Source organism: Mugil cephalus, chromosome 12 (genome assembly GCF_022458985.1).
Source record: "Mugil cephalus isolate CIBA_MC_2020 chromosome 12, CIBA_Mcephalus_1.1, whole genome shotgun sequence".
Classification (NCBI taxonomy): Eukaryota; Metazoa; Chordata; class Actinopteri; order Mugiliformes; family Mugilidae; genus Mugil; species Mugil cephalus.
In genome coordinates this window covers 7,073,013-7,089,460 of record NC_061781.1, presented here as the reverse complement: position 1 = coordinate 7,089,460, position 16,448 = coordinate 7,073,013, and the positions used below count along the sequence as shown (strand labels likewise).

Sequence of the window (16,448 nt, the reverse complement as noted above, 5' to 3'; positions counted from 1 at the left end):
CATTTGATTTCTTAGCCCAGAAGAGAATAAATTAATCCCTTATCATTAAACTTCAACCTAAAACAGAAGTATTCCGCACATGGAATAAAATGAGCAGCTAAATGTGTTGACATTTACTTTAATAATCTGAATGCCCCTCAGTCACATTTGAAAGGCAAAAATGGTAACCACCTTAGACCTACTGAACACAGACAGCAAATGACTTCTATTTTCTACTTCCATCATGGATCCTCATATATTATTATCATTACTATTATAATACTACACAGACTATAATACTATAATACTATTATTATTATTATTATTATTATTCTCTGACCCTGATTGAGATGTTCCTCAGTAGAACTCTGAGCTCAGATGTTACACTGTTGCTTCAACAAATTCACAAAAAATTCAAAAATACACAAACGCTGCAACAGACAAACAAGAAAAAGCAGCTTTTAGCATTTACTCCCCGATTTCTGAAAAACAAAGATTTTCAGTGACTTTTTCAGCGACAGAGACCGACAGACTGACAAAATCGATTTCATCTCGATCATGAGAGTTTTTTTTTAACAATTCAGGTTTGGACTTCATAATAAAGTCAGAGACAGTCAGCACAGCTGAAATGTCTTAATTTACTGTAAATCTAATAATTTTTGAAGTGTGATTTGCGTTGAAGTGAATCTGAGGGGACTCTGTTTGAGCATATTGGGGGTTTGAGGGGAAATGTATCGTTTGTATCATTAAGAATGAGAAATAAAAAATTAAATAAAACACAAACATTGAAACATTTTCAAAAATTTCAAAGTGATTTTTATTGATGTTTCTTTTGCTGCTGTGTTAACTATTTAGTCTGTGCTATGCATTTGTTAGCCCAACCATCAAATTTCACCACCAGATGATGAAAAGTATCAGTGGGTTGTTCCACTAGGGCCCCTCCCCTCAACCGATAGGACCCTAAGGCCTCCCCAGTAGTGGTGTGCGATACTGAATATTTTGGTGTCGATCCGATACCAAGTAAATACAGGCCAGTATCGCCGATATCGATACCGATACTTTTCAATAAATAAGGTGGTACTTGTACTCATTGAATTACTAAATTGTTTTTTTGTGATGTTTCCTTTTTTATTATTATTAAATATTTGCTTTATTTATTATTAAATAGTTAAACCCAGGACAGAATTAGAACAAAGTTTAGAATTGAATAGAAAATACTTCATTATCATGTTTTTTTCAGAAAAATCTTAAATAAAAAGTGCACGTGCTATGAATGTTGTCCCACTTAAGCTAACCTTACACTGAGATACTTTAGCTAAAGTTATTTATTTACTGTATAATTGTATATTTGTATGTAAATTGAACTGTACATTTTTAAAAAAAAAAAAATTTTGTTTGTTTGTTTGTAATTTTTACTTTTTTTTATTTATTTATTTTTAAAATGTGCCTGGAAGAGTGGCAACTCATATAACTGTAAAGGAGCGTGTTAGGACGTGGAGTCTGGAGGCTGGTGAAGCTCTGCAGGATTGCTCCGAGACCACCAACTGGGATGTGCTCTGCTCTGGGAACTAGCCAGCTGAAGGATCTGCTGGACAAGAAGAAGAAGCAGGCCTTCAAATCTGGAGATAGGGATGAGTTGAAGAGGATGCAGTGGGAACTCAAAGTCAAACTGAAGGAGTGTAAGGACACCTACAGGTGGATGCTGGAGGCCAAGCTCCAGAATGCTGCATAACTTCTTTTATTCCATATTCTATCCAGCTGTATAACAGCTCATTTTTTTGTAACAATTAAGCTACGAAGATCCACTAATTTCCCTTGTGGATTATTCAAGTCTTTCTAAGTCTATTCTTATTCTATGTCTGTGTCTTGTTCATATATGTTCTTTCTTATTTCATGACTCAAAAATAATTTCCCTGCGGGGATCAATAAAGTGACCTTGAGTCTTGAAATGAAATAACAACAGTGTTTTTGTTTTATGAGATTTTTTGTTTGCATCATAAAAAAAAGCATTTTATGTATTTCATTTCATTCATTTGATTGTTTTGAGGATACTGAAAGTGTGTTGATGTTGATGGTGTATTGTTGTATGCTTATTGTAGTTGTCATGTGGATGTTTTAGTTTTTAGTTTCACCTTTGCTAAAGAATAGTCTTCATTTGAGTAAAGTGATCAGCTGCCTGTTGACACGTGCACAGAACAGTCCCCATGATCAGCTAGTGACTGATAAATCCTGAGTGGTTTATCTACATGCCCATTTCTCATATCTGTTTCCATGTTAGCTGTTAGGTTTCAAAATAAATAAATTAACACATATCTTAACACTGCTGATGGTTAAGCAGGATAAAACTTTATTGATCAATAAAACTTTTCTCTTTGACAAAGAGACATCTCATTGTTGCACATACAGTAAATAAATAGTGTTTACTTCATCCGTAATACCACTGATGTCATTATTGTACAAACAGACAAATTAGAATTATGTTACATAGTCAGATTTATTGTAAATTCAGTTGACACGATTCTGTCTGTGCATGTGTGCGTGTCTGTGTGTAACCACTGAAACTGTAAGGTTTATACAAGCCCATGCAAAGCCTATAGCAACAGAGAAGTGGTTAGTATTGCTATCATCATTTTGGTCGGATGAATGGTTTGATGCCTTTTCCTGGGGGTGTTAGTGGTAAATCCACTCATCAGTACATCAGCACATCTTAATCGTACAAGCGTTTCAAAAGCCTTGACAAATGGTGTCAATGATTTGGCACAGTTCACGAGCTACAGAGCCAGACAATCAATGAGAGGTCTGTGCAACGACGTATAACAAGAAAAACATGTTCAAACCTTCAACAAACCTTCAGTTCTTAGAGAGGTGTGGCAAAATAGGACGTGGGAAAAGAAATCACATTTTAGATCAATTAAAGCCGACCACAGATGTGGTGATCATGGGATTTCAGTTGTACGTATTTGGTTTTCTGTTGCACTTACCCAGCAGTGAGTGCAACACCTTCAAAGGTGATCCATTACTAAAGAGGGGTCAAGACTAGTTTAATAAAACAAAGTGCAAAAAAGAGAGGTAGCAAGGATTTTGTTGCCAAAATCAAAATAATCTTATCTGACACAACTGTTTACTATATGAGCAACAGAACCGCAGAATAGCATATTGTTTCGTGGAGTTATAATGAGTTTATTCTGTGCTTTAGCGGTGGTTTAGCATGTAAACACTGTGCTTTGCGAGTAAAAGCCATTGTAAAGATTGTCTTCTATGCATTAAAGAGGGGAAGGGGGACATTACAAATCAGTGTGCTGTTGGTGAGTTGAACTGGCGTGAGCTGACTCAACACCTTCAGTTTATAGCTACTCTTCACACAATGGAAATAACAATAATACCAATAAATTTGCACCTTGTCCAGGATATGGACTCAGATTCGATAATTACAGTGTAGAGTGGATGTAGGTCTCCTCTGAGTCACTGCCCAAGGCTTTCTTAGTATCTTCAGCCGGGGATAAATTTAGACCTTCTCCCTTAGATCCAGACAGCCGAATATTAATTAACACTATGGTCATGACGGTGCCAGCCACACGGGGGCGCACTTGCGCCATGGATAAAAAAAAAAAACAGGCCACACAAATTACTTGTCCAGCTCACTTGAGATAGAATAACATTTTTAAAATATTTCATATAGTTTAATATATATATAGTTTTAAAAAACTATATTAAATATAGAACAAAGCTACAAGAAACACCATGCTCAAACACCTTTTGTGGCACAGCATGACTGGATTTTTATATCAGTTTTTCAGAATATTCTGGGTGATTTCAGGTCCACCGGCATCTCAAGTTCCATAAAATAACTGTGATTTGTGCCAGCACATAATGTGCAGCTGTAACTCCGGTTTCACACTGTAAAAGGAGACTTTGCAATTGGTTTTGCAATCACTTCCTTTAAACACAAAGAAAAAAGCACACTGTTGAGTGACATTTGGGCCAGAGTTGAGCCTTGGATAGAGGACGGTCAGATCACACCTACATCCCATCGGAGATTTTAACTTACAGTGCAAAAAACTTACAGTAAGACTTGTCATTTCATTTCAGTAATCTACAGTAACATGTAAAACAACATTTACAGTATATGCATACTACAGAGTAAACATTCTAACTATATGCAACACGGATGCGTCTGTACTTTAACTATATGCCGTCTACTCCCATGTCGGCCATAGAGCACTATTTATGACTTTTGTTACTGATGCACCCAAACAGTGTAATGAACATATTTACAGTCTGTGTGCTTTGTATTTACATTCTGTTCATTGCATGTGATCGTGAATCATAATGGAAACAAGTCAGAACAAATGGGAAGTAAGCAGGCGGTCAGATGCAGAGAAAACACGTCCTCTGCAATGATAGTGTCACTGCTTTATCCTTCTCATTGTGCTTAGATTCATCTCAGGTTTGGACTTTCCCCATTTCAACTCTGCTGTCAAAGAGGTGACTTAAGAAGCAATGATACATAAAATATTATTAATAAATACCTCAGCTGGAATCAGTACATTTTATCACGAAAATAATGTGGTAGAACTATGGCAAAATGAATCTTACTTTTATAAAACTTTTATTTCTGCTCTTGAGTTGTTAGCTGTTGCTTGGTAAAATTGTAATTTGTTAATAAGTGTGAAGTAAAAAAGTCCGATACAGCAGTTTAGATCAAACAGGCTTAACCCTGAAAAAAATTCCCAGAGTTTTAATATTACTCATGTTAAAATTAGGCTCTATGATAATCTGCGGGCAACAAATATCAGTTTATGAGGGAAGGTTAGTGAATTTGTGCTTGGACACATCGCAGTAAAGCAGCGTATGCAGTGTTGGACAAATAGACCGGATCATGTCAGAAATGTTCACTTACTTCTATAGCCATTAAATGGAAAATATTTTTTGTACTTTCCGGTTTAATCAATTCATGTAGGGTTTGAAGATCAGGCCTGGCCACACGCTGAGGCTTTTCACATTTCAGAAGAAGCACTGTTTGCTGACTCAGCGCTGCCCATATGTTCTCTGACTGAGTCTCTCTGCTTCCTACTTCCTCTCTCTCTCTACTGCGAGTAGAGAGACTGCTCATAGGACGGTATGGTTGGTAAGGTTGTCATAGGGACAACTGTTAGCAAATCAATCACTATGAAGCTGATTAAAAACTTTATTTTATATCTTCCTGGTTTAATGAAAAAGGGAAAATATATTTTCATTTGTAACAGGCAACACCCTTTAATAATTAATAATTTAATAATTAATAACTGTTTGGATATGTAAAAACAATGACGCCATGAATGATCTCATCTTAGCAGCAGTTAATGTACTCTGTCAAGAATGTAATCAGTAATACTGGTGCTTAATGGACAAAAAGGGAAGGATCGAACAAAGCCTTTGACTGAAGTGCTTTCTTTCCAGGAGATGCTCTTCATTCATGTCTTTTTGTCTCCAAGTCTCTCAGATATATTACGTGTGTGTGTGTGTGTGTGTGTGTGTGTGTGTGTGTGTGTGCGCGTGTACGTGACACATGTTGTAGGGACGAATGTATTATGTACAGTATATACAGCATATGTGTATATATGTATATACGTATATTCACATGTATGTATGTATTGTATGTATGAGAACACGAGCGTGGACCATTTCTGTGAATGTGGAAGGGGAATGTGGACGTAAGTGCATATGAAGACAGAGAGAAGAGGCCAGGAGGCACCCAGGTGTGTGGGCGTGTATCTGAACCTGCCCCTCTGGCCAAGACACAGACCTCTCACTCGAAGCGTTCGTAGTTTCTCGTCTGCCTCACACGGGGCACCATATCCTTGAGGAGCCTGTGGGTTAAAAAAACAAAATGTTATTGGCAGATATGTTAATGTGCAGAAATTGCACATCCTGAAACTACACGCTGAAAGACACCTGACAAGTTAACATGTAAACCTAGCATAAGAAGAACCTGGTGATATCAGTGAACCTATTAGATGTACTCATAATTAGTACATGAATTCTTGGTTTATGGCAAAGAAGGTTTTATGTGAAGTCAGGAAGATGTTTGATCTTTGACCTTCAAATTCCAGTTAGTTCATCCATGAGTCAGACAGAATATTTCTGCAAAGAAATTCACTTGTATTCTTGCCACATAGGGACGGACTACCTGAAAGGCTAATGTATCTGCACAAAGCTTTTGTTTGACCAAGGCTATAAACAGCTTATCAAGTAGACGATCAGATCAGATCAGATCAGATCAGATCAGATCAGATCAGATCAGATCAGATCAGATCAGAGGCTACTATTGGTTTTTCTCTTACTTGACCCCATAGGCTAAAATGATGAGTCCGATCAGCACGCCAATGGTGCCGTCCAGAAACCAGACATCAGCATGGTGCTTGAAGACTTCCGCACTTATCAGGATGGAAAATCCCATAATGGCCCCAATCATAGAATTAAACGCTGGAAAACACAAACAGTTCGATACAGGTCAATACAATACAAAGCTGTGTTTGTTGTAACCATGATAATGGTCTTTTCCTAACTTTAATAAAGCAGTGTCAGCTGCTTGAACTTTGAAGATGAGTGGACTCTCCAGTGTTATTAAATGAATAGTCTGTTAATCTCCGAAACATATTTCAGTTTCCTGCTGAGAGTTTTAGGAGAATTCTGGTCGTGTTTGTACAGTAAATATGAAGATTAGCTTGTTATCTTAGCTTAGCACATATGCTGTAAATTATTATTAAAAAGCATATTTAAAACTCACACTTCAAAATGTAGGAGCTCAGTTGGTACAAAACGCATAGCTTTGAGTCTGTGCGGCTGTTAAAGTGCTTTTCTGCACAACCCGAAGTACACTTTTTGAGGTGGAGGGTGTAGTAGCAGTAGTAGGAGGTCCAAAACCAAAAAGGGGGGAAACCCCTGAGTACTGTCATCATAATCTACATGCATCCACCTTTAGAAGCCCCGCTAGGTGAATACTTATGGTCACCTTTGTAAAGAGCCACTTTAGCTGCTTGTTTCTTTACTCTTTATGAGAAGCTAAGCTAAGATGTAAAAGACATCAGAGTGGTATTCATGAAACCTTCAGTCATCATGGATAATCTTTAAACTACTTAACTGCCATATCTGCTGTGTTTGACTTACCTTACATAGAGGCAGATTATTCTTCATAATTACATTTCTCCTAGTGTGAAACCCAGCGCAGTGGGTTATTGTCTTGCCTGCAGTAAGTGTAGAGTCTTGTGGGAAATAAATCTAGGCTCGAAGAACAGCAACCTCAGGTTTATTGGATTGATGCCCTGTGCGTTCTGAGACCTGGGGATAGCATTGTGCTGTGTGTGTTTGCAAGAGACAGTGTGTGTGTGAGGCGCTTTTGTTCACATGCGCACGTGTTTATGAGCACTGGGTCATAACCTACTACTTCTTTCAATTCAGTGGATCTTGTTTCCTTTGGTACTGCCCTCATTTTAACATTTGAGGGTAGTGTGCAGAAACCTATGACCCTGGTCTTGACACTGACTTGATAGAAACAACTTCTAAGTCCTTTGAGGATTATGATTTTGAGAACTTCATGTGAGCACATAATATATGACCCAGTAGCAGCATATATAATAATAAATATTCCCCAAAGCATAAAAAATTATAATGATTCAAATATTACAGTAATATCACTGTGTATTTTTTTAATTTTATGCATAATTTATATCAAATGATTATTTTTTTTATATATGACCTTGTACAGATTTTTGTACTGTACTGTTCTGTTTTGTTTCTTTTTTTTTTCTTTTTTTAGAAAAGTGTGTGTGTGGATGGGTTGCCTACCATCAGTGATAAGGGCCCGACTAGTCAGCACTCTTCCCAGCATGAACTTGGCCACAGCCAGCACAGTACATGTGAGCCCACTCACTATGGACACACTGAAGAGGAAGTCATCCTGGAGACCGGAAAAGAAATGTATGAGTGAGACGAAGTAAAACAGAAATGCCAAAACATGGAGAGAAGGAAAAAAAAGAAACGCAGAGAAAGCTTCTATAAAGCCGCAAACTAAAAGGCAGCACCAACATTATGAGACTAAATGACCCACAAAGCTTTTGTCAGCTCAAACATTATTAATATATTCCAGCTTGACTTGGTGCATCAACCCAAGGTCATACAGATGATGCTTCCCAGGGATGTGAGGCCCTGGTGCTTTCGACTTAAGCCTCAAACAGACTCAGCAAAAACCAACCCTTGACCCCAGAGTATGAAGCTTTCAGATTTAATTGGCCCACAACAGGGAATGTGAGACAGATACAAGGAGGGGAGGAGGAGCAAACAAGAAACTGGGACAGCACAGGATGTATTTGTGAAAAAAGCAATATTGTTGTCTACACTTTTTTTTTTTAAACAGACTTTTGGTCAGGGATATTTTTACCATATGTGGATAATATTAGAACTCAGAACCAACATGTCATTGTGGGGGTTGGTGTCAAAGTACACTCTGGTTCCAGCTGTACCTGTTGGATTTATGGAATCAGGGATGCAAGGGCACTTTTTAAGTACAGCAAATATTAATGAATGACATTCACACACACACTAGAACTATGTGTCTAATCATACCTGAGGCTTCTGCTCTGTATGTGCTGCTGGTTGCTTCATCAGGACTTCTCCACTAATGTACAAGTCCTTGCAAGAGTATCTTTCTTTCCACTGCAATATATAAACTGCTGACATTATCCTTACCCGCGGTTCTTATTAAACTGAATTAAGGAGCATGAATTAATGACATCAGGCCTAAAATACCATCTGTTTATTGAAGGTAATAAAAACACATCACCATATCCACTCACACGTGTTATTCCACTGATTACATTCCTGTCGGTGTGACCATATGAAGGTCAGGCTTTCAACCAATTAATATTCTTGCTCCTAATGAATCTGAAACACATTTTCTCATTTGTCATATATTAAAACTTTTCTGTTTCTCCATGAGATCTAGCTTTGAGCTTCATTTTCTGTAATCTTGTTTATTTTTCCACGTGTCTCCTGTTTCTCTTGTGAAGGTTTCTTCCATGGTGTTATGTGCCGTCTGTTTCCCTTCCTTTGGGATCATGTGATTGCTTTCACCTTGTGTGCTACTCTCTCAGACCAACCTGTGCCTCGTTAGCCTTGTGTATATATAGTCCTTCCTCGCCTGTTCTCCGACATTTCGTCATCAGTCACCCATGTGTCTATTACCTTTCTTGTATTGCCTCTCTGCTCCTTGTTAGTGTTTCCTGTCTCTTGGCATTATTTCTTTTTTTTTTTTTTTTTATGGCTCACTGTTCGTTTGAACTCACTTTTGAACCAACTGATTTCGCATGGCGGGGCTTTATGTTACCACCATAAAGTAAATCCACATTATTCTGACTTGTTATGTCTCCCACTGTGATCTGTGTGTGTGTTTTGTGTTTGGGTCCCCAATTTATTAAAATGTGACAAGTTTGGCCAATTTAAGCTCAGAAAATGGTGACAAATGCTCATCTCATTTTCCCAGAACTCAAGATGATTTCCTCAAATATCCAGTTTGTCCAGTCAACTAACCCAATATATTCACATTTGGCCAGTGCTTTATTGTTTTACTTATTAAGACATTTGACTGTCAGTCAATTTATACATTAAACAAAATGACAGCTCATCTTCTTACAGCTATTTCATTGGAAGTGGAAAATATCTAAGATTTCCTACTTAATAAGGCACTCTAATGCATTTGGTACTATGAAGAATAGGTGTCACCAACCACTGGACTGTGGAACAGCACTAGGTCAACATTATTTGTCTGTCATTACACTTAATTACACACACCCCACCTTCCCTCACAACAAGGGGGAGCTCACTCAGTGCGTTTACATGCATGTGAAAAAAACGAATTATTGCCTTAATCTGACTATAACAGGAGAACTTAAGTGCATGTAAACACGTTACTCGGAGTTCTCATTATCCAATCAAGACACCCAGATAATGCGATTGGAATTTCATTTCCTCCAGCATGTATACGGTAACCGCAGTTTTCCAATCTGATAATGCATGTGTGCATGCTCCGCAACCACTGCGCTGGCATGTGACCAGGGAACAAAAACATCCAAGAAAGCCAGTGGCAGAAGAAGAAGAAGCTAAATGGAGCCGCTAGAAGAACCATCTGAAGGATATCGCACAACTTATCTGCACCAGAAGTAACGTGAACATTACATACGAGACTAAAAAATGTACTATTGTCCCCTATGATTGTTGTTTGAAATTACGGTCTGCCGCATGAACAACTGTTGTTTATTATACGACGTAATAGGTCAACCGAAAAATGGGCCGTATTAACGTGGTATTATTCCGCTGAAAAGACACGTATCGCCACCTAGTGTGGAGAAGGAGAACAGTTATATGATTTTCTTGCACTGCATGTAAAATGGGACAAGGGCCGTAGTCAGAAAGTCGAATTTTGAGCAAAGCTCGATTAAGTTCTGCATGTAAACGCACTGACTGTTGCAGGGAAACATGCCCAGGTCTCCCACGGATTTAGTGATATCAGTGAGTGTGCAATGTTTTTATGAACGTTAAACAAGCCAAGCAGCGCCATTGTATGGGGAGAAAGATGGCCCACATACAGCAGCCAGTAGGATCTATGACTAAATTATTAAATATAACCTTAACTAATATTTATTAATTTTAATGAATCCGAGATAAAACTAAATATTTTAATCTTTATCATTTCAATAACCCACTTGGCCCCTTCTTAAAAATGTTTTAGTCCACGGTTCGTTCTTCCTCATGTGAATTAAGTGAGTATGAGTGAGTGAACTCCAGCAGGCAGAGAGGGAGATCAATTAAGATGATGGCCCACAAAAACACAAATCTAGACATCAGAAAAGACTTAAAATGGAGGCCAGGAGTAGGAGCAGCAGACCAGGGACCCAGGACATGCAGCGGTCTGTATATTTCACACTGTCTGTCGAAAGTGCCCTCCATATACAATGGTAAACCTGTCTGTCTAGAGCTATGGTACTGAGAAGCCCGTTTAGATTTCGTATATTCACTGGCTTAGTTTTTCATCAGTTTTTCCATGAAACATAATATTTAATGTTTACGAAGTGAAATATATAATGGAACAACAAAGATTTTCTGTCTGCTTTGTCTGAGTTTGACCCTGCAGCAGACACTCACTCCCAGCAGTCCAATGATGCCTTTGATGGTGAGTGAGTGATGTATACACTGGTTGGCTGTTCTGTTTTATCAGTGACTTGCTGTAGCCCTGGCAGTTACTAAGACATTAATCAACCCCTTGCCTATTTCAAGTATATAATCAATAGCAACAACAACTAATAATATAAAATTTAGATAATAATACTCTGACTCATTGTTGAGTGGTAATCATAAAAATATAAAACAAACTGGATGTATAACATGAAAAACATCATAATACATAGTTGGCAATGAAAAATCCTGGGGTAGAGTGGTCCAGTTTGTGGTTAGTTAATCACTTAGTTAATCAATTGCTAAAGTTGCAAATGTTTGACACCTATTTTAAAAATCTGAATCCTTTGTAACAATTTTGCATTTCACTTCACCTGCACAAATATCCTTTTATTTTTTTTTTGTCAGTTGCCACCAGTAGCTACGCTCTCTGCTTCACAGGATTTTATGTAATACTGCCTCTTTGTTGTTGTATGTGTACTGCACATTTTCAATGGGGGACTGCTTTTTATTTCTTTGTATGGGGTTCCTTGCTTGGATTGTTACGCAGTTTTTACTGAGGAAATATCTCTTCTCCAAATCTGTGCAAACTATGAGAAAGGTGTATCGCTGCATTACATGCATATACAACGGGTCTGTTGCATGGCTATGTACCCCACTCATTCTCTCCAGCACAGAGGTAGCAGGAGACAATCTCAGCTCTCTGTATTTAATCAGGCACTAGACACAGAGAGCTTGCCATGAGAGCAGCAACCAGGGACGTGACGCGAATCAGGATTCCCGATTTTCTGCACCTTCTGTTCACTTGATGCGATTTTGACAGCCCAACACTTGAAGGCAGCAGAATCTTTACAGTATTCACACTGCACTGCTGTTGTCTCCGGGCTGTTCAATTTACGTGTGAACGGGAAATCAGAGATTAGACAATGACACTGCCAACATCATATTCAGACTGCGGATTCATCAATCACGAACACACACACACTCACACACACACAGGGTACAGAAACGGATCACGCCTGGTTGCAATAAATCACCTGTGACTGCTGTTTGATGAAGACTTCAACAAGCTAGAGTGTTTCTGCCAAAGAAAGCCCAAAGGTGGATACAAGGAAAGCAAGGCTATGCATGACAAACAAATAAGAAAATGACAAAGCAGAGAGGACAAAACGTGGTAATATAAGCAGACTACTCCGTCTCCATTGGAGCTTGTAGCGTAAAGTTGGAGAAAGCGTATGGGCAAAATAATGAAATAGAGACAAGGGAGCCAGGGAAATTGAGAGACTTAAAACATAATGAAAGAGGTAGTGAGGGAGAGACACTGGATAAATGACAAAAAGATGAGATCCTTCCATCCTTTCAATTCCGGCATCTATAAATTCAGTTAAAGATAGGTGACAGTGGTGGTATTTTATGTAAAAGGCAACAATATGTTCTGAACCACTCTTAAAAAACTGATTAAAACTATATGGCACTTGTTATGCTCACTTCCATTGTTGAATAGAAGCCAGCAATGTTTTGTGCAGAATGATTATGCCCAGAAAAAACAAACAAACAAAAAAAAAAACATAGAGATTGAAAGAAAAGAAGAGAGTGAGATGCTGAAGGGAAGAAACAAAGAGGCTGTCAGAGAGACAGACAGTGGTAATAGGCTCTCGGTGGTGTCAGGAAGATCCTCCAAGACCTACCACCCACAGTTTCTATTAACATAATGGCACTTGCGCATCAAACACAGTCTGCAAAATAGCCGCTGCTGCCCTTGAATGGCTTCTCTTCGGCCTCCTGTCCTGGGACTTTATCTCTCTCCGTTTGATTGAACAATTACAGTGCACACATGAACTCACAAAACAGACGTGCAGGTACATCCACTTGAATGTCACTGATTGAGTTCAATTTGTTGTCCAAACTCTTTCTGTATTTTTTCCTTCTTTATTTTTCTGCATGTTTTAATTGGTCTGCAGCTGCCTTGTCTAACAAAACAGTGGGAAATAAAAATCAACAAAATGCTGTGGATTGAATATTAAATATCTTTAGGGTGTAAAGAGAAGAGGTCACTCAAATGTTAAGACTTTAAGAGGTCATATAGGTTCAGCTCAAAAGAAAGAATTCATAAAGCAAGAGGAAAGGGGATAGAGTACATACACAGAGCAGTCTGTACATACACTGCTAGTTACAGCAGCGAAGGCAATGTCTTAATGAATTCATTCATTAAGACATACTGTTCAAAGTAGTAACAGTGAAAAGCTACTGCTACTGCTAATGCTATTTTGGGATATTTGGAAGGACTGGCTGTCCACTAACTAAACCAGTGGGTGCATCTTTGAATCTTTGGAGCTGCATTGTAGGAAACTTAAAAGAGCATTTTCTTTGGTCATTCCTCTGCCAAAAAGTTGACTTCAGTGGTTTCAGTGAAATGGACAGATGGAGAGGGTTAAATCATGTACAAACCAAATAAGAGTGTTCAAAGCAGAGGGCTGCAGAGGATGCGATGGGCACTCCCCAAGCAGTGTGCCAATGGAAAAGCTGGGCTGCACCCCAGCAACAGAAAGACAAGGCTATTTTGGGACATTATTCGTGGTCTTAACACCTCTGGAGAGAGATGGAGGAAGGGAAGCTGTCATTGAAGTGTGTGCGTGTGTCAAAATACAGCACCTCTCTTGAAGGCAGAAAATGAACAAGTTCAGGTGGAGAGAAACCGAACCTTTGATGTCAGAAGAACAACAGCAAAGAGCTATAAAAAGATACTGAAGTCACAGTGATGATGCGTGTGATGTTCAGCAGCGTGTGAATATGTTACATGTTATGATAGGTGCTGTGAACTCACACTAACAGATTCCATATTCCCCCAAAACACATCGTTGACATTGTTGGGGTAATATTGAAACATATTAACCTTGAATCAAACTCCACTAGAATATGAATAAGAAAGCTGAGGCCATTATTACCGTGTGATCTTTTTTTTTATGTATAAAAATATAATGGATTTGTTCAAAGGATCAAAGCTCACTAGTTAGCCTGTGCATCAACAGTATAGATGCATACATACATGCATACATACATACACATACATGAGTCTTTAAGCAAGATGCGTAACCAGTTTGGCTATAGCTAGTGTATGATTGTGTATGTGCTTGTCGCACCCAGGGTGCAGTTTGGGATTTGGGTGATTGCTCATCCATGAGCAAAGACACGTCGTCACACTCAAATCTACACTGAGTTTCCTGGAGAGTTTTGTGCTGCTGCACCTAAAAACCACAGATGTTCTTTGAAATGCCCATTCAGTCTACCTCTTTACGTTTACTGTTGCACTTGCCTGATTAAAATTTGGACCTTATATCATCTTGTGCCACATGGCATGTACAGTCATATATAAAGGTTGACATGACAGTTTTCAAAATGGAATTAAAAAACACAGTTAGGGAAACCCATTGAAATCAAAGCTGTTTCTTGTCTTTATCCAGACTACATGCCAAAAACGTATTACACAAAAATGTGTCCATTATATATTTCACTTTGTAAACATTAAATATTATGTTGATTGTGTGTGTGTGTGTGTGTGTGTGTGTGTGTGTGTGTGTGTGTGTGTGTAGCCTCACCACTTCTGGCGGCATCTTAGTAGCCAGATCATGGATGGCCTTTCCCAGGATGCACATGGAGGAGAGAACAAACACAACCCCAAGGATGACACATGCTCTGCAGACAGACAAACACACACACAGAGGAGAATGGTGGGAGTTAGCTTCACAGGAAGATGACGTTGAGCAATATTTTAAGGCAGCTAAAAGGAGAGCTGCCACACTTTCCTTTCCTTTCTGCTTGTATCACTATAGCTGTTGCATCGAGGCTCAGAAAGACTGGATATAAATAGTTATACTTTACTGCATTGGCCTTGTCCTTGGTGCCAGCCGAACAAACAGTAAATTCTGCCATTATTACCTCTTCCCTGAATTATAGTCAAGTCATCCCCACACCTTAAAACTAGTGATAAAATTATCAACGATACAGCAAATATGCACCAATGCCTTTCAATCAGTAAACAAAGGAGTTGAACACACATATGCTAACTAGCCACATAGAGTTCTTAAAGTATGACGCTACATTTGACCTCAAGACCAGTTTCCAGTCTATTTGGACGCTGGTGTTTTACGAGAATGCATTTTCTCTGGGAAATGCTTTCTGTGGTTCACATGCTTTGACACATCTGCTGGGTCCACATTACAATATCTGTCTCTCATCTATCTCACCGCAGAGCACATGAACGCGGTATTTTGACAAGTGCAGTGAAGTGGCGCTGCTTCTTCTCCGACTGTGATGGTGGTCGCACACAAGGAATTGACAGACAACAGGCATCTAGCTCTCCAAGGCACACACGATTGTGACCAGGCACACTGCTACGCCTATTCCTCAGTTCCAAAGTGCGACAAACTTCCAGCATGTATACATCCACGCTATAGTGTGGGACTTTTAAACCTAATGAACATCCGCTACATTCAAATTCAAACCGTGATAATTACGGTAATTGGCGCCACTTTAATTCTCAAGATTCTGATGCTGAGGAAATAAAAACTCTGGCCCCGACTCGCAAGCCGTCAAGTTTTTCTCATTCTTTATGAGTACCCACTTCCAGGAAGTCTAAAATCATGCACAAAGATCCATGGGTCAACCTTATTGTGCCAGCTTGAAACCATAATGCTTGAAAACAGCTGATTCTGCCTGTGTGTTAAAGGATGGGAGAGTGGCAGCTCGGTCTTTCATCATCTGAGACACCCCTGAGCTAAGGAGAGGTGTTCTTGTAAGACGAACAGGGCTCTCTGCAACCTGACAGTTATCTCGGCTGAGCTACAACTACAAGCCCGAAAACTGATGGATTAACAGGTTTGTGTGCAGCAGTGCTATACAGAGACGTACTGTAAGTCGCTTTGTTCGGTTAAGAAGGTAGTGCTCCATTAAGTGACAGAAATCTGTGTGGCTGTATCGAGCATACAAGGTCTAAGAAGACAGGACTGCACACCCTCAAAGCATAGCACAACATGTCATGTAAGGACAGTAATATGATCCCATTTAGTGACACTAATATATTTAGAAAAGGGCTTTACAGACTTTTTATATCTGCAGTGCTTCAACCACTTTTTTCTACCCTTTTCATATCTCAGCTATATGAAAGAACAGCTACGCAGATGATTTTTCGTTCAAAAAAATGTCAAGGCAGGTAGCAAACATGCAGTAAATGGCTGGACTGTAAAGGCAATGATACAATGCTC

The 16,448-nt window shown here is 39.0% G+C and overlaps 1 protein-coding gene across 1 annotated transcript in view; it reads right to left on the bottom strand.

The window, feature by feature from the left end:
• Nucleotides 1-2,303: 2,303 nt before the first annotated feature.
• The window catches only part of LOC125018157 (transmembrane protein 163-like), a 62,643-nt gene continuing 48,498 nt past the window's right edge, over nucleotides 2,304-16,448 (bottom strand). Inside the window, exons 5-8 of the mRNA XM_047601894.1 lie at nucleotides 14,784-14,880; nucleotides 7,807-7,918; nucleotides 6,303-6,444; nucleotides 2,304-5,828 (exon numbers count right to left, since the gene is read on the bottom strand). Coding sequence (XP_047457850.1) covers nucleotides 5,768-5,828; nucleotides 6,303-6,444; nucleotides 7,807-7,918; nucleotides 14,784-14,880 — 412 coding nt within the window. The 3' untranslated portion in view covers nucleotides 2,304-5,767. The remainder of the gene's footprint in view (nucleotides 5,829-6,302; nucleotides 6,445-7,806; nucleotides 7,919-14,783; nucleotides 14,881-16,448) is intronic.